General features: G+C 42.3%; 1 protein-coding gene across 2 annotated transcripts in view; it reads left to right on the top strand.

Annotated features, from left to right (window-relative positions):
- Positions 1 to 26,492, top strand: part of chmp4ba (charged multivesicular body protein 4Ba) — a 53,410-nt gene that overhangs the window by 11,960 nt on the left and 14,958 nt on the right. For both annotated transcript variants that reach the window (XM_043710871.2, XM_043710869.2), the window contains exon 2: positions 24,743 to 24,920. In XM_043710871.2, coding sequence (XP_043566806.1) covers positions 24,743 to 24,920 — 178 coding nt within the window. The remainder of the gene's footprint in view (positions 1 to 24,742; positions 24,921 to 26,492) is intronic.

Below are 26,492 nucleotides of genomic sequence, written 5' to 3'. Positions count from 1 at the left end.
ACAGAACAAAGAATGATGCAACCAAATGGCAATACAGATTACAATGAGCTCAACTACCTTAGATTGTTAAGCAGAACACTGTAAAGTGCTTCGTGCAAAGGTGAGGTATTGTTCCTTGAATTGGAACAATGCAACAGGCTGAGAATGACTCTGAAAACATTGCTCTGAGAGTGATGGCATTTCTGATGGGCTTGTTCTTCCCTGCCATGTAGTACCTGGTGTGTAACTGACTGTAAGAGATCAGAATGGGTTTGATTCTGACCTTGTGTTTTGATGCTGTAGCCAAACCAATTTAAATGACTTTAATCTTTAGTTCAGCAAAAGGCAGTAAGGGACTGTCACTGTTCATTTGCTGTATGCTGTCTTAAATTTAATGCCTTTTTATTCAAATGGAGGTAGTTTTAGCTTCCAGTTCATTTATATTTTGATGTGAGCTGTTTCAGTGAATGGAACCATAAAGGGGATAACTTACAAGGGCATAGTGAGAATTATTGAATTTTTGTAGCTTGACTGGGAGATAAATTTACCTCTGTTAAAGGATAGGTGTGGGCTTCATTACTCATTTCCCTGTTCCCAGCAGCTTGACAATTAACCTTTTGCTTTCAGGCAGTCTCTTACACTGCTTTGAAAAGTTCATTAGAATCAGGAGATGTGATTCTCCCTCACTGGCTGCACACTGTCTTTTAAATGGTTTTGTGTTTTTGCAGAATAGGCTTTCAGTTCAGTACAATGTAACCTCTGCCTGAAGGAGCCTGGCTCCAGGACTACAGAGCCTGTTGTGTCATTCAGAAGTTAATACAGTATTAAAGTACAAAGACTGCTTTCCCAAATCGCACACAAACATTTGAATATGAATGTATTTTTAAAGCTAATTGAAAACTCTTGCCTTTAAATGAGCTGAGATTTTTTTTGAGTTTTTCTTTTATTTAGAAATGCATTGTATTAATCTTTCCCAAAGTTGTATCCCTCTGAAAATGTCAGAGGCTCAGCTGGTCAGCATAGTTAGTAATTATTGAGTTAAAATATTTGAACTTTTAACTCAGTCATAACATTTGTGATTTGATACAAGTGGCCCAATAGCTGAGGTGAACAATTTTCCCATTAACAGGGATCTTTGGTCCGCATCTCAGGATAGTGAGTTCCAAGTCACATGGCCTCACATGGGGTCAGGGCAGTTTCAAAAGCTGGCAGTTTTACTGAAATATAGAATAAAATCACCTGTCTCAGTATTGTCATTTTAAGAAAACAATCCATTTCCTTAATACTGATTTGTATTAAGGAGTGGTGCCTGCCATTAATTGTACAATACTGATGTTGATTCGTCTTGAATGTCTGCTTTTGAAGTTTGTGATGGGAATCTGAGGGAGTATGAAGTATAGCCAGACCATGTTCAAGCACACTTATTGTATAGAATTTTGTCCTTGGACCAGATTCCTTCCTTCCACCACTGTTTAGTAATCTAGAAACTAAAATGACGTGAAATCATGGATCTCTGAATTGCACACAATCATAAAATACTTCTTCCGTGATTCGTAATGTGGGAGCTCACACTGCAGTCTTGAGCACGTTTGGTGATGGGTAATAAGTGCTGGTCTCACCACCAACACCACATCTCTTAAAGGTTGTGATTCCAGTGCCTTATTTGAAGGTGCATTCATCTGTGTCCAGCAACTGTGTAGTTGTTATCGTATTAGACTTGTAACCCAGAGGATGGTGGCTTGAATCCTGCTGTGGAAGTTTGAGTTTGGCTTGAGAAAGAGGAGCACCTACAAGATACCCTTCTTCCTCTGACAGTTTTAGAACAGTATTGGTTGGGATGAGACATCAGTTTGTATTTCTATTGATTTATGTTTTGAATGTAGGTTTGCTCGCTGAGCTGGAAGGTTGATTTCCAGGCATTTCTTCACCATACTAGATAGCATCTTCAGTGGGCCTCAGGCAAAGCACTGCTGAAAATTCCTACTTTCTATTTATATCTTTGGGTTGGTGATGTTATTTCCTGTGGTGATGTCACTTCCTGTTCCTTTTCTCAGAGGGTGGTAGATGGGGTCTAACTCTGTGTTTGTTGATAGAGTTCCAGTTGGAATGCTATGCTTCTAGGAATTCTCATGCGTGTCTTTGTTTGACTTGTCCTAGGATGGGTGTATTGTCCCAGTCGAAGTGGTGTCCTTCCTCATCCGTATGCAAGGATACGAGTGAGAGAGGGTCATGTCTTTTTGTGGCTAGTTGATGTTCATGTATCCTGGTGGCTAGTTTTCTACTTGTTTGTCCAATGTAGTGTTTGTTACAGTCCTTGCACAGTATTTTGTAAATTACATAAGTTTTGCTTGTTTGTTTAGGGTCTTTCAAGTTCATTTCAAGCTGCTGTTCTAGCGTGTTGGTGGGTTTGTGGGCTACCATGATGCCAAGGGGTCTGAGTAGTCTGGCAATCATTTCCGAGATGTCGTTGATGTAGGGGAGAGTGGCTAGGGTTTCTGGACCTGTTTTGTCTGTTTGCGTTTGTTGAGAAATCGGCGGACTGTGTTCATGGGGTAACCGTTCTTTTTGAATACACGGTATAGGTGATTTTCCTCTGCTCTGCGTCATTCCTCTGTGCTGCAGTGTGTGTTGGGCAAAAACAAGGACTGCAGATGCTGGAAACCAGATTCTAGATCAGAGTGGTGCTGGAAAAGCACAGCAGGTCAGGCAGCATCCTGTTCTAATGAAGCTTAGTTTGTGGGTGTCAGGATGATTGCTTCTGTAGTTCAATATTTGGTCCATATGTGTTGTTTTCCTGTAGATGCTGGTTTGAAGTTCCCTATTGGCTGACGAAACAGAACTGTGGACGCTGGAAATCAAAAAGTGCTGGAAAAACTCAGCAAATCTAGCAACATTTGTGAAGAGAAAACAGAATTAATGTTTCAGGTCCAGTGACCCTTCTTCAGAACTGATTGTAGCTAGGTAAAGATTGGTATCATTGCTGAACATGGGGTGATGGGGAGGGCGAGGAGTAAATGATAGGCACAGCACTTTACCTGCTGTTCACCCAATCTTGTCTGCTATATTCGCTGCTCACATTGTGACCTCCTTTACACTGGAGAGATGAAGCAGAGACTGGGTGACCGCTTTGTAGAATGCCTATGTCGTGTGTAAAAAAAAAAACCCAAAGTTTCTGATGCTGCTCAGTTTACTCCACCTTGTTCCTTGGCCAGCGTCTGTCTTGGGCTTGCTGCCGTGTTCTAGTAAAGCTCAGCACAAGCTGAAAGAATTTCCCTTTTTCTGTTTGTGGATCCTGCAGCCTTCATGGCTTAATATAGTGTACAATAATTTGGGGACCTGAGAGGCTTTTCCCATGGCAGAAGTGGGTGCTGGAGATTAGAGTCAAGATTAGAGTGATGCTGGAAAAGCACGACAGGTCAGGCAGCATCCAAGGAGCAGGAAAATCAACATTTCAGGTAAAAGCCCTTCATCAGGAATGAGGCCACCTTTTCCCATGTCCTTATCCCAACCCTGACACACCAGGCCTTGTCACATTGGCTGCTACTGCAACCAACCCATTGACAGCCTCCATTAGCAGCTATTGATTCTCCCAGGCTGATCTTTACCCATTCCTTTGTCTGCCCAAGTGGTTTATTCTCTGTCGCGGCTCCATCAACAACTATTGTTTATATTGCCCCCACCTTCAGCATATATGCCAATCTTTTCCCAGCTGCAATCAGTTCTGAAGAAAGGTCAGTGGAGTTGAAACATTTACCCTGCTTTCTCTCCACAGATGCTGCCAGACCTGCTGGATTTTTCAATGAATATTGGAACATGGAGTTAGGGCTTAAAAGCAAAACTCCTGCTGAAAATCTGAAATTAAAAACAGTGCAGTCTGTTAGCTTCTACAGAGAGAAAAACAGAGTGCACGTTTCAAAATCATATAGGACTCAAAACGTTAACTATTTAAAAAGCAGTAGAAATGGAGCAATTTGGAGAGTTTGAGCTTTTATGACAGGCCATGAAGTCTCAGTGCTCGTGTTGAAATTAAAGTAAAGAAAATGGCCAGTATCCTGCAAACCATATAATGGACCCAGGAAGTTCTAAAGAGTCTTATTGTATCCTGAGTGTTCACTCTGTTTTTCTCTTCACAAATGCTGTTAGATGTTTTTAGTTGGGCTCTCCAACATCACAGTATATGCTTTTATATCTGGAAATGAATCATTACGAGATTGTTCAATTGCCTGAAGAGTTCTGAACAGAAGGTTTTATTGTTCTACTTTGTAATTCAGTAATTTTAAGCTAATTTGGCCTAAATTTGATCAATGGATTTTTAAGATGTGCTGATTGGTGTATTGTACAACTGAGCAGCATTATTTATGCAGGAAACATTTTGTTCCAACAATGCAGCTTTGGATAGACATTCTGGAGCTATTACAGCAAGTCTGTACAGTGCGAAAAAAACCCTGATATTTGTTGGCCTGCCTTTTAAAGGTAACCATATCAGTGGTTAAAATCAGATCCCATATTTACAGCAAATGCCAATATTATTGCTGTTTAGGTAGATTATTATGTTGATTAAAGAACGCCAACACTATTTGCTACGGGCTGTCTAGCTTTTGGTAAATATCTCTTTAGTTAGTCAGTCTCTTTTTGGCCTCCTTCCCAAGCAATGGCTTGTTGGGAAATATTTTTTGCCATAGTTTGCTGAGAGCAGTTCCACGCCCTGATTACCATTGATGGTAATGCCTTGATTTTGATCTTGGCACTGTGGGCAGCTGCTGATGAGAAATGAGGTTATTCTGCAAGTGAACTAAATGTAGATACATGGCTGGTGACATCTGTTAAAAAGAAGGATGTTTATAATGGAGCCTTTTTCAGCAGCTCAGTGGATGCCTCCAATTACCATCCTAGAGTCACCGTGTAATTGTACCTGGCTCTTTTATTAGATGCTGTGACCGCCCTTTGAATTCCAAAATGGTTTCTGCGCTGTGCATTTGCATTTGTCCCTAAATACCACATTAGGATTTTGGCACATGCCACTGGGTCATTGAAGTACGCAGAGTAAGCATCTTTGCCTAAAATCTATTTATACTAGCCTTGTCATTTAGGAGTTCTCCAGCTGGTATCTAACAAGCCATTCGGGTCAAGGCTACTGAGCACTATGACAATGGGCAGGGCGAGTGGTGGAAGGTACACAGACAAGGAGGCTCATTTAGTGGACAAGTTTTGTTTTCATCTTAGGATGTGGATGTCACCATGATTTATTGACTTACTCTAATTATTCTTGGGGAGCTGCCTCCTTGAATCACAGCAGTCCATTTATGCAATCAAGGAATTTGACCCAGTGACAGTGAAGGAACAGTGATATATTTATACATCAGGATGGTGAATGGCTTCTAGGAGAACTTGCTTCCCATATACAGGGTATCTGCTGTCCTCCTCCTAGATAGTGGTCCTGAGTTTGGAAGGTGCTGTCTAATGATCTTTGCTGGAGTGCCTCTTGTAGATAGTGGACAGTACTGCCACTATGTGTTGGTGGTGGAGGAAGTGGATATTTAGGAATGTGGTTCCAATCCAGTGGGCTGCTTTCTCCTGGATAATGTCAAGCTGCTTGGATTTGTCGAGCTGCACTCATCCAGGCAACTGGGGAGTTTTCCATGTGCCTTGTGCTGGCTTTGGGGAGTCAGGAGGTGAGATACCTATTGCAGGATTCCTACCTTCTGACCTGCTTTTGTAGCCGCAGCATTTATACTTGTAGAGTTCAGTTTCCAGTCGATGGTAACCTCTAGGTGGTTGTTACTGGGGCTATCTGTGACAATAATGTCACTGAATGTCAAAGGAACAGAGGTAAAATTCACTTGTTTTTGCATTCAAGAGATGTGGGTGTTATTAGCTGGGCCAGCATTTATTGCCCTTAGCTTAAGTGATTTGTTAGGGACATTCAGATATTACATCACAGTTAAGAATAAACCACATTGCTGTGGGTTTGGAGTGACGTGTAGGTCAGATCAGGTAAGGACAGCAGTGAACCAGCTGGTTTGTTTTTACGACCGTCACAAATGGTCATCATTAGACATTTCAATTCAGGGTTTTACTGTAGGTCACTATTTATTGTGATGGGATGTGAACTCCGGTCCCCAGGGCACTAGTCTCTGGATTACTGATCCAATGACGACAACACCATGGCCACCCCAGTCTCATCAACCCTCAGCCAGGTTCCTGCAGCCTCTGTTGATGTAGACATCCAATTTGTGGATGGTGATGACTTTGATTACACTTACGTTTTGCACTCTGAAGGAAAGTGAGGAGAGTGTTGGTAATAGCTGGACCACAGGCACAGCCCTCTGGATTAGCACTGGGAATGGAGAGTCAGGAAGGAAGGGGGTAAACAAGACTAGTTCCTGGGCATGTAATGTTAAAAGATTAAATTAGAATATCTGTCTGGACATTGATGTACTATTAAAGAGTTAAACTGCACTGAATGAATGTTCTGGAAGTGGATGGGGACAACATTCACACAGAAATGCGAATCACCCATACCCCAATTAGACAGTCATTTGCTACTACTCCCCTACTATTACTAAATTAAACTATCATTCAATCTCTTCCATTCACAGGCATGCAAAATCAGGTCAGAGTGAGACTCTGAACAAAGAAAGCACATCCCCTTTATACAAGTCAGTTGCAATGTTTATAGATACTGTGGCCACGCCCCCAGAGCCACATGCCACTCCAGTCAACCCCAGTTACTCTCAGTCACATGTTACCCCAGGTACAATGGCAGGATGAGATCATCCATGGAGATAACGCTAATGCTCTAATCTCTGGGGAATCATTATGCAGACGATTTCCTGATCAGTGATTTCCCCAAGACCATGCAGGTGTGATGTCCTAGCTGTGGGGGATGGCCAGAAAGCATTTCTGAATGGGAGAGATTGAATGATAGTTTAATTTGATAATAGGGAGTAATAGCAAATGACTGTCTGTCTAATTGGGGTGTGGCTGATTCGCATTCCCGCATGAATGTTGTCCCCACTCACTTAGTGCAGTTTAACTCTTTAATATTACATCTGTGGCCAGAGAGATTCCAACTAAATTTTTTAACATTACAGGGGTACACTGGGGGATATGCCAGATTGTTGTGAGAGTGATTATGGTGCATTTGGGTTGTTGCTGGCAGTGGGCATTGAGACAGTGGGCCCTTCACAGAATTCCAGGAGTGACCCAGAGGGGAAGCGTGGGCAGATCGGAGATGGAGGCAAGCCTGGGATAGAGAAAGCAGGAAGGTTGCAGTACTGAAGAGTTGGGGTGGGCATCTGGGAGGAGATTACCCTAAGAAGATTAAGGATAAAAGAGAGTGGCCTAAGGGGGAGATATAGAGGAACAAAAAAGATGAACAATGTGGGAATGGAAATGAAGGACTTAAGTTTGAAGTGGTAACCCTAATTCTCATGTGAACAGAAAGAAGGAAACCTCAAATCCAGTTATTTAGCTATCATAGGATTCGCATGCTGGGATAAAGTTAATGTAGGGAAGGTTTGAATGATGAATCAATAAAACGTTATTCAAGTTTAGACAAGATTTGGAGATGCCGGTGTTGGACTGGGGTGTACAAACTTAAAAATCACACAACACCAGGTTATAGTCCAACAGGTTTATTTGGAAACACTAGCTTTCGGAGCGCTGTTCTGAAACCACCTGATGAAAGGGCAGTGTTCCGAAAACTAGTGCTTCCAACTAAACCTGTTGGACTATAACCTGGTGTTGTGTGATTTTTAAGTTTATACAAAGCCCAGTAGCTCGTGATATTGACAAATGTTCAGTCAGTCTTTGTATCGACACTTCAGGAAACCCTTTCTTAATGATACTTCAAGAGCACGTAAGTAACATGTTAGTTTTAAATGTGGAGAAATCACTGTCATGAGCTGCATGTAGCTTTCTGTTGCAAGGGGAATCTCTCATCATGACTCAAAATGATAACTATTCCCTTGGTGCAGTTGTCTAAACTTAGGCTGGGTTCCAATGTTTAAATGAATTCCACTAGATAACATAAAGCTTGAGTTTACAAGAATCATTTTTATAGATTTCAGGAAGGAGTTCCTTCCAAAAGTGGATCATTTGTAGGTTATTTCATGGTGAGCTAAAGCAATGCAAATTTAAGTGACAGCACAGTGTCAGCTGCTCTGACAGTTATTTTTGAGTCTGTGGTGCAGCTATTTTCGTGGCCTGCAACGTACATGATCTATTTATGCACTGGACTGGGTTTGCATGTTTTGGAACATGCACCTGGCTCCTTTTGAGCTCTGTGAAGAATGGGATTTGCTGACTAAAGGTGGACTAACCTAATAAAGGAATGTTTCCAAATATTTTGTGTAGTTAATGACTTGGATAGCAAGTCTCATTGGACACAGCATGATACAGCAAACATGTTCAGTTAACTTGTTTCTGATTTGATGGAAGGCCATTGGTCAAGATGCAGGCAGAGCATTTTGCATAGTTCCTTTTGTATTGATGGCTGGAACCTCAGTTTGATATCTCCTGATAAAGCTTGCGGGAAGCGACTGCTGGGCTCTTTGCAGAGATACTTCTATCATCAATAGCCATGGGTGAGGTAGAGGAAGTCTGGAGAGTGGCTAGTATGGTACCTTTATTGAAGAAAGGCTGCAGGGACAAGCCAGGGAACTAGAGACCAGTGAGTCTGATATCACTGATGGCTAAGTTGTTGGAGGGGATTTGGAAAGCAAGGACTGATTATGGATAGTCAGCATGGCTTTGTGCATGGGAAATCATGTGTCGCAAATTTGATTGGGTTTTTGACAAGATAGATGAAGGCAGAGTGGTAAACGTTGTCTGCACAGACTTTAGCAAGGCCTTTGACAAGGTCCTGCAAGATAGACTTGAGAGTGTGGTGCTGGAAAAGCATAGCAGGTCAGGCAGCATCTGAGGAGCAGGAAAATCAGGATTTCTGATGAAGGGCTTTTGCCCGAAACATCGATTTTCCTGCTCCTCGGATGCTGTCTGACCCACCGTGCTTTTCCAGCACCACACTGTCGACTCATTTTCCAGCATATGCAGTCCTCACTTCTGGTTAGTAAAGTTAAAATACAGGGAATCCAGGGAAAGAGCCATTTGGATACAAAATTGACTTGGTGGTAGAATACTGAGGTAGAAGGTTGCTATTTGAACTGGAGGCCTGTGACCACTGGCATGCTGCAAGGATCGGTTTTGGTTCCATTGTTCATTTCTGTAAATGATTTGGATGTAAATATAGGCGATATAGTTAGGAAATTTGCAGATGACCCCAAAATTGGTGGTGCAGTGGATGGTGAAGATTGTTATCTAAGAGTACAATGAGATCTTGATCAGTTGGGCCAATGGACCAAGAAGCTCCTGATGGATTTTAATTTAGATAACTACAGGGTATTGCATTTTGATAAGGCAAACTAAGGTAGGACTTGCACAGTCCATAGTAGGGTCCAGGAGGGATTGTTGTTGAACAGAGGGACCTGAGGGTGCAGGTTCGTAGTTCTTGAAAGTGAGGTTGCAGGTAGATAAGGTGGTGAAGTGGGCTTTTGGCATGTTTGCCTTCATTGGTCAGAGCATTGAGTCTTGGTAAAAGGGCATTTTGTTGCAGCTGTACAAAATATTGGTCAGGCCGCTTTTAAAATACAGGAGAAAGTGAGGACTGCAGATACTGGAGATCAGAGCTGACAGTGTGATTCTGGAAAAGCACAACAGGTCACGCAGCATCTGAGGAGCAGGAGAACTGACATTTCGGGCATAGGGCTTATGAGAAAAAGAACAGGAAATGATATCACCACAGAAAATGACATCACCAACCCAAGGAAACCGAAACACACAAATAGAAAGGGGGTCACTAACACCAGTGCTTCACCAGAGGCTTACTGATGTTACCTAGTATGGTGACGGAACGTCTGACAATGAATATTCCAGCTCAGCAAACAAACCTACATCTAGAGCCTCAACCTGAGCTACAAATCATCTCAAAACTCGCTAATATTATAGCAGTGTGCAACCTGCTTGATTTGTAAAATCAGCTGGCTATGGACATAGCGTTTTAACCTGTGTTTATTTCTAATGAACCCAGTTTTCTGAGGTAATATCTTCATGTTTTTGTTATTCTATTCAGTACTTTAAATTTAACTAAATTTCAAAAGTATCTACTCCTTAAATAATTGCAGACAAATTGTGCATCTTAATGGCTGGCGCACCATCGTTCTTTGTTCTCAAAAAAAGTTATTTAATAACCTGTTGTTTAACAGCACTGTCATTCTTAAGGGACAGGAAGGTTCTGAGCTTAACATAGTATTGAACAGAAACATTAATTGCATTTGCATCTGGATTGTATTTGGTACTTTTTTAAATATATAAATAGGCATATGTGGTGCCCTTCAACAGGACTGGATTTGGGAGTGAGCAGTTCTTGAATGTTACTGAATCTTCCTATTTTTATGCTCTCTGAATCATCCCCCATGCTTGCTATTGCTGCTCTGATACAGCTTCAAAGGCTGTACTTGTTTGGCACATGTCTGAGTGAGTCTGACCTCTGTCCATGCATCCTGTTGAGAATAGCTGCTAAAGTCAGGCAACATGATCTACTATAATTGATCGTAAAACTTTTGCAAGAAATCTTGTGAGCTGGAAAATTTCTGCATTATGAGAGAGGTTCTAATTTGGTTCTTCTGGACCTGCCGAGGAGAGCGTTTTATTGTTTGAGCTGTTGTGTACCATGACCCCTTGAGGCTGTTTCACCATTCACTTAGTACATCAAAAATATTTACTCGCCTTTGCTTCAGATCCCTTGATATCTTTACTTTGTAAAGATCTACCAATTGATCTGTGCCTTGAAAGTGCCAGAATTATAAGCTTCTACTGATCTTTGAAGTGCTTTCTGATTTCACTATTATTTGACTTGGCCATAATTTAACACGTTCCCTTGTTTTTTATGCAAATTAGTCCCTGTAAATCCTGCAAAAATTCAACATATATTCTCTGTAAACTCAAATTTTGTTCTTCCGTGTAGATTAGTTGCCCTAATTGTAACAGCTCAGAAGGAGGCCATTTGACCTGTTGTGCCAGCTATCTGCAGGAACACCTTTTCCTCCGAGCCTAGCATTTCCTTTTATCTCTTCAGATAATTATCAAATTGTGAAAACCACCCTCAAAAGCAGTACATTTCAGATCTTTCTGCTCATTCCAGGTTTTAGTCTTTTAAATTTGCTTTGCACTGCTTCCAATAAATTTGTAAGCTTGAAAATAGGAGACAGACTCCATACACAGTATTCAACATGGGGTCTCACTGAGTTGTAAACGCCCAACTTTGTATTAAATTCCCAACGCAATAAAATGATAATGTTCCAGACGTTTTCCCAATTATTTGCACTGCCTACAATCTGATGAAAGGAATGAAACTGGACAGACCACCCAGCATAACTAAAGCACCGGAAATGCCAACGGCCCACAGCCCTTTCCATCTCGCAGCGTCCTATTCCTTATCGTACCAAAACTAGGAGAGCTGTCTCACACTCTGGTCTAGCAGCAACCTGATGGCTGTAAGGCAAGTCTGTGAGAGTGACTATCTGCCGTACTTTGTATAAAATCAGGCAATCACAGACTAATCTCAGCCTGATAAAGCCTAGACCTCAATACTAAGCAGTCTCTCAGCATTTCTTTCAATTACCTACTGTGTATAACTTCATAATATCCAATGATATACCTCTCCCTTCATCTTCCTCCATTACTTTTCGTCAGAGTAATCCCATCTTTCATAATTGCACATGGTCCTTCATATATTTACCAGCCTGTGTCATGTATGTGTAATGGGTTACTTCATTATTTTGCTATGAACCTTTATCTAGGTATAGGTTAGGTCAAAGGGAAGTATTTGTTTGCAAGGAGAGGGTGGGGCTGAACATGGAAATGCGTGTTGTGTGAAGGATGGAATGGTTTTATAGTCTTCCCATTCACCACTTGGATGCATCAGAGATTTTAAACTTCAAGTGGCTACGAGATTACTAATTCAGTGTGTACCTGATGGTGTGCAGTTTGTAAGGATTAAGCCAGACGGGCAAGTTAGAGCTAGACAAGTAAGGGATTAGTGTCATTGCTAAAGTCCACTAAGATAAAAGTGTAAAAGTATATTCAACTTCCCAATAACTTATGCAAACAGATATATTTCCCAAGTATGCAGAAAACAAATACAATTTTACCAAGTATGAGGTGTTAAACTTGGCCAAGTAAGATGCAAGTAAAAAGATAAGGTAATTAAGTATTCTCTCTTTCCAGAATTTTTCAGATCTTTCAGTCTTTTGTTTATTACCATTGTAGAAAATCCAAAGGCTTTTACCAGGGAATCTCTGCCTGCTGTAGAGATGGAGACATACAATATTTCTCTTTTTGTTTTCTTAACAAAACATGATTCAGAATTTGGAACATTGAGCGAGATGCTCCCTTTGGCAGATTGTGTTATCTACTCTGATCCCAATTTGAGCATAAAGAGGGAGGAAGTGTTGATATTCTAAAAGGCATTAAGGTGGACAAGTCCCTAGGTCCAGATGGGATCTGATTAGATTACTTAGTGTGGAAACAGGCCCTTCAGCCCAACAAGTCCACACCGCCCCGCCGAAGCGCAACCCACCCATACCCCTACATTTACCCCTTGGCTAACACTACGGGCAATTTAGCATGGCCAATTCACCTGACCTGCACATCTTTGGACTGTGGGAGGAAACCGGAGCACCCAGAGGAAACCCATGCAGACACGGGGAGAACGTGCAAACTCCACACAGTCACAGCGGGAGTTGAACCCAGGTCTCTGGCGCTGTGAGGCAGCAGTGCTAACCACTGTGCCACCGTGCCGCCCACTAATCTATCCCAGATTACGGAGGGAAGCGAGAGAGGAAATAGCTGAGGCCTTAACAGATACCTTTGCAGCATCCTTGAACATGGGTGAGGTCCCAGAGGACTGGAGAATTGCTTGTTTAAGAAGGGTAGTAGAATAATCCAGATAATTATAGACCGGTGAACCTGACGTCAGTGGTAGGGAAGCTGCTGGAGAAGATACTGCGAGATAGAATTTATTTACATTTTGAAGAAAACGGGCTTATCAGTGATAGGCAGCATGGTTTTGTGCAGGGAACGTCATGTCTTACCAACTTAATAGAATTCTTTGAGGTAGTGACAAAGTTGATTGACGAGGGAAGAGCTGTAGATGTCATATACATGGATTTCAGTAAGGCGTTTGATAAGATTCCCCATGGTAGGCTGATGAAGAAAGTGAAGTTGAATAAGGTCCAGGGTGTACTAGCGAGATGGATAGAGAACTGGCTGGGCAACAGGAGATAGAGTAGTAGTAGTCATGGAGGGGAGTTTCTCAAAATGGAGACTTGTGATCAGTGGTGTCTCACAGGGATCAATCTGGGACCACTGTGGTTTGTGATATACATAAATGATTTGGAGGAAGGTATAGGTGGTCTGGTTAGCAAGTTCGCAGATGACTCTAAGACTGGTAGAGTAGCAGATAGTGAAGAGGACTGTCAGAATACAGCAGAATATAGACAGATTGGAGAAATGGCAAATATGAGGTGATGCATTTTGGAAGATCTAATTCTAGGTCAAACCATACATAAATGGAAATGCCCGGGGGAAATTGATATGCGGAGAGATCTAGGTGTTCAGACCCATTGTATCCTGAAGGTGGCAACACAGGTCGATAGAGTGGTCACAAAGGCATACGGTATGCTTTCCTTCATCAAGAGTTAGCAGGTCATGTTGCAGTTGTATTGGGCTTTGGGTTCGGCCACATTTAAAATACTGCATACAGTTCTGGTCGCCACATTACCAAAAGGATGTAGATGCCTTGGAGAGGGTGCAGAGGAGATTCACCAGGTGTTGCCTGGTATGGCGGGAGTTAGCTATTGAGAGGTTGAGTAGATAAAGATTATTTTCATTAGAAAGGTGGAGGTTGAGGGAGGGACCTAATTGAGTTCCACAAAATCATGAGAGGTATAGACAGGGTGGATAGCAAGAAGCTTTTTCCCCAGAGTGGGGGACTCAATTACTCGTTCAAGGTGAGAGGGGAAAGATTTAAGGGAGATATGCATGGAAAGTTCTTTACACAGAGGGTGGTGGAATGTGTTGCCAGTGAAGTTGGTACAGGTAGGCATGATAGTGTAGTTTAAGATGTATCTAGACAGATACATGAATGGGCAGGGCGTAGAGGGATACAGATCTTTGGAAAATAGGTGACAGATTTAGATCGAGGATCTGGATCGGTGCAGGCTTGGAGGGCCGAAGAGCCTGTTCCTGTGCTGGAATGTTCTTTGGTCTTTGTTCAAGCATCCACACAAACAGTTGGATTATGTGATCTTTCTCCAGTACTGTAGTACAATCCAAAGTATCTCACTTTGCTTTTCTTTGGTCGTTGTTGCATGTGCAGGGTAAAAAGTGTCATGTTGGAAATCTGAAACAAACACAATGTTGGAGAAACTCAGCAGGTCTGGCAGCATCTGTGGAGAGGGAAAGAGAAGATTTCAAGTCCAGTATGACTTCTGAAGTGGAAGGGGTTACATTATTTTTTAAATGTCCTAGCCATTAAGTAGTGAATAATCCATCCACATTTTGAGGAGAAAGGAGAGAGTTATTCACCGCTGCAGGGTGCCATTGTCTGTGTTGGAATAGCTAATTTTGTCTCTATAGGATGGAATCTCTCTTCAGCAGCCACTTTGTTGAATACTTTTTTTTCTCTTGAAATGGTTATACAGGACTGGTGAACAGGGCACTTAGACATAGGGTCATACAGCATGGAAACAGACCCTTCAGTCCAACCAGTCCATGCCAAACATAATCCCAAACTAAACTAGTCCCACCTGCCTGTTCCTGGCCCTTATCCCTCCAATCGTTCCCATTCATGTACTTATCCAAATGTCTTTTAAACATTGTAACCTGTACACACATCCACTGCTTCCTCCAAAGTTCATTCCACACAGGAACCACCCTCTGTGTAAAACTTTTGCCCCTCATGTCCTGTTTTGTAATCTCTCCCTCCCCTCACCTTAATAATGTGCCCCCTAGTCTTGAAATCCCCCAACCTTGGAAAAAGACACATAACTTCCATGTTTCATCATGTGATCCTTTAATTTCCTTTTTCATTAGAGGCATGTTTAATTCTGCAGTTCCATTGCTTTGCTAAGAATTCTCATAAGATGTTTCAAAAACTTTGTTCAGGTTACAAGAGCAGGAGTAGACAATTCGGCCCTTCAAACCTGCACTGCTGTTAGAGTTTTTCTATAAGAGGGTGTTCGGCCCCTGACCCTGCTCTACCATTCAGTAGGATCATGATAGATTTGACATTGCTGATGTCAACTTTCCTGCCTGTTCCCCGTAACCCTTTATTTTCCTTCTGATCAAGAATCTCTCTGTCTCAGCCTTAAATGTACACAAGGACTGTGCCCCCACAGCGCTCTATGGACAAGGAGTTCCAAAGACACACCGCCCTCAGAGAAGATAATTCCTCCTCATCTCTATCTTTGATTGGCACCCCTTTATTCTGAGACTGTGCTCTCTCATCCTGTTTCGAAACCTGTACCTGTCTGAAAGTTCTGAGTTTGATCCTTTGCCCTGTGCTGTTTGAGCTTATCTTGGTTAACCTTAGATGGCAAGACTTAGGTGGCATTGAATGGGGTAGCAAAACGAGGGGGTGGGGACAATCGAAATGTGGAGCTGGTTTAAGGAACAGATATTGCGTGTCCTTGATAGGTATGTCCCTGTCAGGTAGGGAGAAAGTGATAATGTAAGGGAACTGTGGTTTACTAAAGAAATTGTATCTCTTGTTAAGCAGAAGAGGGAGGCTTATGTGACGTTGAGATAAGATGGTTCAGATGAGGCGATGGAGGGTTACAGAATAGCTAGGAAGGATTTAAAGAGAGAGTTAAGAAGAGCAAGGTATCTTAACTAGGGTGTTTGTTTAACCAGGATGATTAGATTTGTCAAGCTCTGGGCCCTGGAGGGGTCTCCCGAGTTAATACAGGTGTATATATATACAATGCTCCCGTTCCTTTGTTTGGGAGCCTTGCGCCGAGCATAGCTGTTCTGTATTTTGTGTTTTTTTTTGGTTTTTTTTGCTTTTCTTTCTTTCCATCTTTTTGGTGTTGCTTTGCACAGTGTTAGGGTTTGCTTTGTATTAGAGTGTAGGTTAGTAGTTAGTAGATGTAGTTGTATTGTAATTTGTTTTTTTTTCTTTTTATTATACTGATATTTGTTATTGATTCTTTTAAAAATTTTATGTTTTTAAAGTTAAAAAAATTTGCTAATTAATAAATATATTTACAAAAAAAAAGAACAAGGAGGGGACATGAGCAATCTTTAGCAGGTAGAATAAAGGAGAACCCTAAAGCTTTCTATAGGTATGTAAGGAATAAAAGGATGACTAGGGTAGGAATAGGGCCAGTCAAAGACAGAAGTGGGAAGTTGTGTGTGGACCCTGTGGAGGTCGGAGAGGTGCTAAACAAATATTTCTCATCTGTTTTCACTCGGGGAAAAGAATATTGTAGAGGAGAAGACTGAGATATGGGATATTAGACTAGACTAGAAAGGATTGAGGTTAATAAGGAGGAGGTGTTATCAATTCTAGAAGGTGTGACAGTAGACAATTGCCCTGGTCCGGGTGGGATTTATCCAAGGATTCTCTGGGAAGCTAGGTGGGAGATGATGGAGGCTTTGGCCTTGATCTTTGAGTCATCATTGTCTACAGGTTTAGTACCAGAGGACTGGAGGATTGCAAATGTGCCCTTGATCAAGAAGGGCAGTGGAGATGACCCAGGTAATTATAGAGCAGTGAGCCTGACGTCTGTTGTAGGAAACGTTTTGGGAAGGATTATAAGAGAGGATTTGTAATCCTCTAGCAAGCAATAACTTGATTGGAGATAGGCAATGTGGTTTCATCAAGGGCAGGGTGTGTCTCACAAACCTCATTGAGTTTTTTGAGAAGGTGACCAAGCATGTGGATGAGGGTAGGGCAGTTGACATGGTTTACATGGACTTCAGTAAAGCCTTTGAGAAGGTTCCACATGGTAGGCTGTTGGAGAAAATGCAGAGGCATGGAATGGAGGGTGATATGGCAGTTTTGATTATAAACTGGCTTTCTGAAAGAAGGCAGCGAGTGATGGTTAATGGAAAATATTCAGTCTAGAGTCCGGTTACTAGTGGTGTGCCACAGGATCTGTTTTGGGACCATTGCTGTTTGTCATTTTTATAAATAACTTAGACACAGGCATAGGTGGATGGATTAGTAAGTTTGTAGATGATACTAAAGTCGGTGGAGAGTCTGGAAGAATGTTACAGGTTGTAGGGGGACTTGGATAAACTGCAGAATTGGGCTGAAAGGTGGCAAATGGAGTTCAATGCAGCTAAATGTCAGGTGATTCACTTTGGGAAGAATATCAGGAAGGCAGTATACCGGGTCAATGGAAAGATTCTTGGTAGTGTGGATGTGCAGAGGGATCTTGGTGTCCACGTACATAGATCCCTGAAAGTTGCCTTCCGGGTTGATAGTGCTGTTAAGAAGGCAAACGGTGTGTTAGGTTTTATTGGTAGAGGGATTGAGTTCCGGAGCCGTGATGTAATGCAGCAACTATACAAAATGTTAGTGCGGCCACACTTGGAATATTGTGTACAGTTCTGGTCTCCCCATTACAGGAAGGATATGGAAGCATTGGAAAAGGTGCAGAGGAGATTTACCAGGATGCTGCCAGCTCTGGAGGGAAGGTCTTATACGGAAAAGCTGAGGGACTTGGGTCTGTTCTCATTGGAGAGAAGAAGACTAGGAGGGGATTTAATAGAGACATACGAGATGATCAGAGGATTAGATAGGGTGGAAAGTGAGTGTCTTTTTCCTAGGACGACGACGTCAGCTTGTACAAGGGGGCAAATTGAGTGGTGATAGATTTAAGACAGATGTCAGAGGCAGGTTCTCTACTGAGAGAGTGGTAAGGGTGTGGAATGCCCTGCCTGCCAATGTAGCTAACTCAGCCACATTAGGGGCATTTAAATAGTCCTTGGATATGGATGCTGATGGAATAGTGTTAGATTAGTGTTGGGTTTAGATTAGTTCAGAGATTGGCACAACGACGGCTGAAGGGCCTGATCTGCGCTATATTGTTATGTTCTATCTGCAATGTGTGATTGCTGCTCAAACTTGCATGTTGAAAAGAGGTGCTGAGAGCGCTCACTGTGGAACTATATTCAATGTCCTTAAATGAGCTGGGGTGAGCCCCACAGCTTTAAAAACTGCATCATCTACACAGGTATTTATTAAGCAGGGAGTTGTATCTGGTAACTTATGATATATTTCTCCACATCCCTATCACATTGCTGTCTGTGGGAGCTTTGTGTGCAAATTGACTGTTGCGTTTCCTAGATTGTAATAAAGAGTTCCCTTCTAAAGTTCACATTGTGTTGGAAGCAGTTTGGTGGCACCTGCTTTCATTGAGGACGCTCTGTAGATTCCAGGGGCATGAGCAACACAGATTTTTGTTTCAATGTCTTCAGATGCCTGGCTCTGAGTGCTGGAACACCCCCCTTAAACCTCTTCACCCCTCTACCTTTCCTCATCTCAAACCTACCACTCTGACTAAACATTACGTCACCTGACCTAATGTCACCGGATCTCGTTTACTTGCTGCTCCAGTGAAGTACCTTGGGATGTGGAAAGGTATTGACTTGCATCTTTTTTATGTGCAGATTTCCAAATGCTGAATGAGAGCTGATTAAATCAATTTGGTATTGAACTATGGCAAATCTTCTATCCTAGTCACAGTTACAAGTATTCTCTATATGGCTTATAATTGAAAACTGTATGGCATTAGTTATTACTCACTTCTGGCTGTGATGGATTTACCCCCTAATATGCAAAATGAGACTTCAGCAACCTGAGGGTTATTTTACCAATCTCTTCATCTTCTAATATCTTTGGGTAAAACCTCTGAAAAGCACAAGGGAGGTAAATTTGACTTTGACAGAATAAAATGGGCCAGGTTTAAGAAACCAGGTTTGCATCTCTCTTGACTTATTTACATTTGATGTCAGTGGAAATGTAAAGATCAGGAGAGATATAAAGTAGGCTCCTGATTCGCTAATATCTGATTTAACGCCATCCAAATCCAAATCCAAATTACCCTCAGGTGGGGATAGGTGTGTGTGTGTGTGTGTGTAAAGTGTGCAGGCACTTCCTTATACATTGAAACATAAAATCTATTACAGCTATGCATGCAGCTTTAAAACTGCAATTCACAAGAGAATATTTTAATATTATCTTTAAGCAAATCGCAAAATTAAAATGCAAGCACTAAATCCATTGGTGCAAATAATCTGATCTATAGTCTACTCTCACCATGCAATAAAACCTGATCTAGTAGGTTGTGACACATTTGGGGATTCTGAGCTCATTGGCAATGGGAAAGAATGGAAATTGTAATGGGAAGCTGGGTTTAAAACAAAACAGCTGTCTCTAAAGTGTTACAGAGCAGTTATCCTTCAGAAAAATGCATCTCATATGGTTTTTATAGACCACTAAGTTAGGCCCCTATGGTTTTAGATTTGTTGTAGATCATGATTTAGCTTTAAATATGCCGAAGTGAATTTGGAAGGACAGACACCTGGTCAAAGCCTGTGCCAGAGGTGGTTAAAAATGTTAGAACGGCTGGTGCAGAACTGGCATTAGTCTAGAGTTGGAAAAGGGGAGGTTTAAAGAGGCACAAGCTGGAGGAAGATGCAGTGATAGGATATAGGCAGGTCGTAAAAGGATTTGTAAAATTGGAGATCAGAGCTTAGCATCCTGGACCCAGCGTTAGTGATGTGTGAATATCTTGCTGCTTTGTGAATCGTATGGGAGCAGTGAAATTCTGGATAAACTGTTTTCCCTTGAGAGGCCAATCAGAAAGGCATTAAGAACGATAAACCTGCAGATTGAATGGCATGGATTAGAATGTTGGAGCACTGAGGGTGATGTATGTATAGGTGCAAGAGGTATTCAGCAAGTGAAAGTCGGTAATCTTGGTAGTCCATAGTGGACTTCTGAACTTGGCTCTGGGTTGGTCAGGATCCTTGAGAGAGCTGTGCAGTCATTCAGTGAAGAGACACACAGCAGTGTGAAGTCAACACGCTGACCACTGCCTGGGTGAGAGAATTGATACAGAGAACCTCAATTATCCGAATACCAGTTATCCGAAAATTGCATTATCCGAAGGACATGTCACCGTCCTGATGGAAACAGTGTATCAAGGACGTGTTTCCAACAGTGATTGCGTCTTTTGGTTACAGTGATTAAACAGGCACCGTCTCCCTCTCCTCACACTTTCCCTGGAGTTCTAAAGAGGGGTATATCCTAAAACCCCGTTCACCACATAATCTCTCCAGCATTGTCCTGTACAGAGCAAATGTGGAACCTGGTAAAACGTGTGTGGGGCTGTGTGCGTGTGCTATTTGGATACTTACCCCACAAAGGCAGCAGCAGTATTGTTGGTGTCCAGCCCAACTGCCCCAGAGAGGTGGTGGGGGTTGGGGACAGGGGATGTTGGCGGGGTGTGGTGTGGCATGGGGTTGGGGACAGGGGATGTTGGCGGGGTGTGGTGTGGCATGGGGTTGGGGACGGGGAAGGCATGTTGGACGGGGTTTGGGGTGGGGGCGAGTTGGATGGGGTTGGGGGTGGGGCCTTGTGCACGGTGTGCTGCTGCAGTCTCCTGAACAAGAAGCAGACTTTAAAAACTCCGAGTCCCAGAGGAAAGGCATTTAATCGATTTAACCAAATAATTGATTATCCGCACAAAATATTGCCCGCCTATCACGTTTGGGTAATCGAGATTCTCCTGTATATCTTCTAGAATGGGTATGGGGTGCCAGGGGAGTCCAGGTGCTAGCTGGATCCCAGAGATCCACAAGGAAGATATTTCAATGGGAGAGTCAGTTTGACTTGAGACCATGGCCAATGATGAACTCAGCAGGGAGATCAGAGAGTGGAAATGGGTGAGAGGTTGGAAAATGAAAAGGCGGCGGCCAATAAAGTTGCTGATTTTGTGTTGCGATGTCTCTGGTCCAAATGGAATATTTCAAAGACTGACTAATGAAGAAATCTGTAAAGCTAGTATGTGCTGTTAACGTGTTGCAGAACTATTTCTAATCACTTCCTTATATATAGGGGATTTTGAAACCTCTGAGTCATTCACTAACGAGGTGTATGGGCATCTCATTGGTCTGATTTAAACAGTGGTTCGTGTGATGCTGTCTATGTTTGCCTAATGAGGTTTTCTATGGGCGAAGGAAATGAATTGTACAAATAAATACATTACTCTGGAGAGCTCCTGTTCTACCTTCATAAAATGGAAGTGCAGCAAAAAAGGATTCGAACATTATTACCCATGAGCAATTGAACAATTGAAAACATTAAATTATCTACACCCTGGCCTGAAAAGGAGAAAACTGCTCAGGGCTGGAGGGGAGTCAGAATAATTGAATAGGTCTTTACAGAGATGGGCTGAGCGACCACATGCTAATCCGTATCATCCAATTTTTCATGAAAAGTATCACAAACATATAAATTCACCCTGTGAATAATTTTCAGGAACAGAAAGCAACGTGGGCACATGGTGGCTTAATGATTCTGTTACTGCACAAGTAATCAGGAGGTCCAGGTCATGATCCAGTAATGTAAATTTAATTCCCACTATGGATTCTGGGGCACTTACATTCAGCCAGTTAAATAATTCTGATTTTTTTTTATTTCAAAGCATCAGCAATGGTGACCTCGCAACCTTGATTGCATGAAAACTCTATTGGTTCATTTACACTGGCCTGGCCAGCCTGGCACTACCAGCCATATGGTAACACGGTCAATTGTACTCAGTTGTATGGGGATGGGTTATAAACGATGGCCTTGCCCCTGCTGCCCACAGCCACTGAATGAATGAATTTAAAATATTGAAATTATACAGAATCCTCAGTCTGTAGAAAACAACATAACAAAATTGGAGAGGAAAATAAATGGCTGTTGGCTCTCAGTCTTGATTTACTGGAAGTTGAAATGTAGAACAGCGCAGAGTACATTTTGAATGGAATTTTCCACCTTGAGGTTTGAGTGTATAAATGCTTACTTTCAGCAGCAGTGTGGACCTGGCAGTTTATTGGTGTTTACATCAAAGGCTCCATTTAGCAATCCACATCTTCAGTCATGGATGAAGCTTCCCAGGCTGTGTTGCTATAGCAATTGTGACTTTAGTATTCACAAGCCATGCTGTTTACTGCAAGCCACTGTGGTGTGGCAGTAGTTATGGGCTGCATGGCTACACTTCAGTGGTTTCAGTCGCTTGCATGATTATATTAAGGCTGTACCTTCCAATATTGCAGAAAGGCTGAGTTAATCAAATGTGGTAACGATTTAGTGATAACATTAATTTAGGCTCACCATTACTACTTGAGGACATTTTGGCGATGGACGAAAAATGCTGGCCTTTCCTGTGTCTCATCCCATGAAAAAGGAAAGAATTTGGGGAGAATGCTGGTTCTCTGGTCAATGGCTCTTTAAATCGGATTAATCAAGGATTGCCCGACCTTTCACATTTTAGTTTCCGTATGTAACATTCATTTGTTGAAGGGGTTTGCACGAAGTTTGACCTGGAACTATCTAATTATTCTGAATATTGTAGTAATTGTTGATGTGAAAACTTTTATCTTACCTTCAGCTGAAAGGTAATCCGATCAGTACCATCTGACTTCACCACTGCACACCCCCTTGAATTGAACTCTTGCTGTGCACACTGTCATTGTTTTCAGATGTGACTCTCTTCCATTTCTCACGACAGAATAGCTGAGTACTGTATTTAATAGATTTCCTTTTCTGCTTACTCTGTTCCCTGACTTGTCTCTGCTGGACAGTTGGCAATAGCCTAATATGCCAACTGTTGTTGGTTTACTTGCCAGTAACTGTAGTGGTTTTAGTCTGGGTTCAGTGACAGGCCCACCTGCCTGTACTCAGTGAGGTGAGGTCAATTTAATGGCTCCATTTGCCTTGTCACTCCAACACTGAGAATCTACGTCCTGTGTCTCTGAAACTTTGTCTGCTTGCTTGGAATTCTCGCTCAGTCTGTGACCAAGACCTTGCTAATTCAGTTTGTGTCTGCTTCCAACACTGCCGACCCCGTTACCTGCCTGGTGTTTTGTGTGTTTACTTGCACCTCTCTTTGCTCCAGGGACTGATCATGGAGCTTGTGCTTTTGGCTGCTGTACACATGCAGATGAAAAAAATTGAAGTCGCTGCAGGTTATGGTCAACCCATTCCAGCACAGCAGTGAATCCTGTTGTGCAATTTCACCGATTCCTGGAAAATCTCTGCAGACTTGCAGTGCAGCAACTCCTGTGCCTCTGTTTAATGTCTGGAATGTTCATGCCTTCCTTCCTTCCTGCTTTCCAGATACATTCACTTCAGATGGTTGAACTAGAGAGATTCTGTGGGGGCAGGAGGATGTCCAGTCTTGCTGCTCACCTTCATCTGACTGCCTTTCACCTTTTCCATAATCATCCTATTATGAGGGGGAAGAAAAGACATTCTGTCCTTCAGCAATGTGATCCGACTTCTGAAGTGTCATTCTAGAAACTGCACCAAATGAAATGAGTCCATAATCCTAAAGTAGTTGCAGTAGTGTTAGATGGATGATTTTCTGTCTTCGCTGCAGTATCCGGTCCCTTCAAAGGGCAGTGTAATTTAAGGAGGTGCAGCCACAGCACACTGAGGCATAGCACAGGTTGTGAGTTTCCATAAAGACCAAGCTTTGACTCCCAGCCATACTGGCGAAAAGATTGAATGATGGATATCTACGATTCATGACAAACAGCATTGCAACTTGTTCAATTCTGTTTTGGCCTCATAAATATTTGAATCCAGTGAATGGAGTTGATCCTCGTGAGCTGAAAATGTGTTGCTGGAAAAGCGCAGCAGGCCAGGCAGCATCCAAGGAGCAGGAGAATCGAAGTTTCAGGCATGAGCCCTTCTTCAGGAATCCTCGTGACCATACTGTCCCTTACCCAAGGCTATACTCCTGTTTCCTCCTCCACACGAGTGCCTTTCTGTACCAGAGTGTCATGGTCAGTTGGACAGCAGGGTATAATTGGTGGGATCGGAGTCAGTAGGGACTCAGGATTGTTTTCATCTCTAACATTTCCTGAGTAACTATCCAGGTAGCTAAATCCAATCTCCCCAAGTCTCCACCTCTAAACTTCAAGTTGGAGATAATCGAGCAGGGTCCAGATCACAAGTTTAAACATTCTGGCAGTTCCTGCAGAGTCAGTAGTTTGGGGCTTCAAACCGGTATCTTTGGGGGATTTTGAGACTATTAGATCTGAGTCTTTATTTTTTGCACTTGTTTTCCAGTTGTTGAGGAGTGGGAGTCTAAATGCTACCATGTTTTACAAAACAAATTGCATTGGTGTGGTTGAATATTAAACTCCGCTTTCCTTCAGCTGCATGATCATTCCATTTATTCTGTCCTCCGTCTCCACTCCCATTGAGTTTTGAATTTTGTTTAATCTTCAAGTCTATAATTATCCTTGAATATTGACAGAAAATAAAGATTATGCTTTGGAGTTGTGACTATTATTTGTTAGAATGATTTCCCAAAGAGAGGGTCAGTTTTACATAGCTGAATGCAGTGCTGAGTGGATCTTTGAAAGTGTTTGATGTCCAAATTGCTTATTCTTTGTTTCTTCCACTATCTAGCTGCATTGCAAGCTCTAAAGCGCAAGAAGAGATATGAAAAGCAACTGGCTCAGATTGATGGCACCCTGTCCACTATTGAATTCCAGAGGGAAGCATTGGAAAATGCAAACACTAACACAGAAGTTCTCAAAAACATGGGCTTTGCTGCCAAGGCTATGAAAGCTGCTCATGAGAACATGTAAGTGAATTAATATTTTTGGTGTCCTAGTATTATTGCTGTAGAAATTAACACTTGAGAGAAATAGATGGAATGCATTCCTAATCTCAACACCCTCTCCTTCTGTTTGGGAAATGCAAGATTTGATCCTTGGAAAACCTAACTTGTCTGTTCAAATTTTCCTGATAGGGCTTTGATGGTCCAGTCTACCAGCTGCATTTCCTGTTTACAGATGGAAGGCAGGGCCTAAGTGGTGTGGTGGCTGTGACTTCCCTATTATGAATGTAATCAAGGAGGGTAATCAACAGATAGGAAACATTTGTTAACCTGCTTTATGACATGTGTTTGGTCATTTCCATCCACTTGCTAGCAATTGTTGAGAGGGCTTTGGCACTTCCACTCTATTGGTGTCCCACTCATCAAAATGGTTACAACAGGGACAAGGTAAGGCAGCTGGGGGAAAAAAAAACTCATTGTTCTGGCTGGGGTCAACAAAATCTTAAAGGCAATATGGAAAGGAATGGGATGGCTTGATTCTGGCGTAAGCTGTTGTCACATGTTAATTTTAAATTCACTTGGAATGCGGCATTATTGCTCTTGAAGGTGATGGGAAGTTGCATCCTTCAAGTCCATTTGTTTTACCTTTTCTTTTTTAAATTCATTCACTGGTCCAAAGTTCAGTGGCTAGTCCCTTATTTATTGTCCATCCCTAATTACCCAGGTGGCAGTTAAGAGTCGACCATATTGCTGTCTGGAATTGCAATTTCTTGTTGTAAGGGACTTGAGTGAACCAGATGGGATGTTCTGACAGGGGCTTCCTGGACGTCATTAGACTCTTTCAAATTCCACTTCTGCCATGGTGGAATTTGGTCCTGAGTCCCTAGTTTGTTATCTGGGCTTCGAGATTAATAATCTAATGATAATACCACTAGGCCATCAGTCACTTGTCTCTGAGCCAGGACGCTTGGATTCAGGTCTCGCCTATTCCAAAGATATGTAAGAACATCTGCGCAGTTTGATCAGAAACTCTACAGTCCCAATGATGTTGGGGAAGAAGATCTAAGGTTTTGTCCCAGTGATAGTGAAAGAATTATAATATATTTCCAAGTCAGAATGGTGAATGACTTGGAGGGGATCTAGCAAGTGGTGGTTTTCTGATTGTACCTGCAGCCCTCTCCTCCAAGATGGTAGTGTCGTGGATTTAGAAAGTACTGTCTGAGGAGCCTTGGTGAATTTCTGCAGTGCATCTTGTAGATGGTATACACTGCTTTGCATCAGGGTGAAGGGAATGAATGCTAATGAATGGGTGTGGTGCTAATTAAGCCGGCTGCTTTATCCTGGATGATGTCAAGCTTCTTGTGTTGTTGGAGCTGCACTCGTCCAGACAAATGAGGAATAATATCGCAAAGATGTTACTACAGTTGTTATGGGGGATTTCAACATGCAGGTAGACTGGGAGAATCAAGATGGTATTGGGCCTCAAGAAAGAGACTTTGTGGAGTACCTCCGAGATGGATTCTTAGAACAGCTGGTGCTGGAGCCTACCAGGGAGAAGGCAATTCTGGATCTGGTATTGTGCAACGAACCAGAATT

This window comes from Chiloscyllium plagiosum, unplaced genomic scaffold, assembly GCF_037043375.1.
Source record: "Chiloscyllium plagiosum isolate Xiang-an unplaced genomic scaffold, Cpla_swu_hap1 HiC_scaffold_15, whole genome shotgun sequence".
Lineage (NCBI taxonomy): Eukaryota > Metazoa > Chordata > Chondrichthyes > Orectolobiformes > Hemiscylliidae > Chiloscyllium > Chiloscyllium plagiosum.
This window is presented reverse-complemented; position numbering and strand designations above follow the sequence as displayed.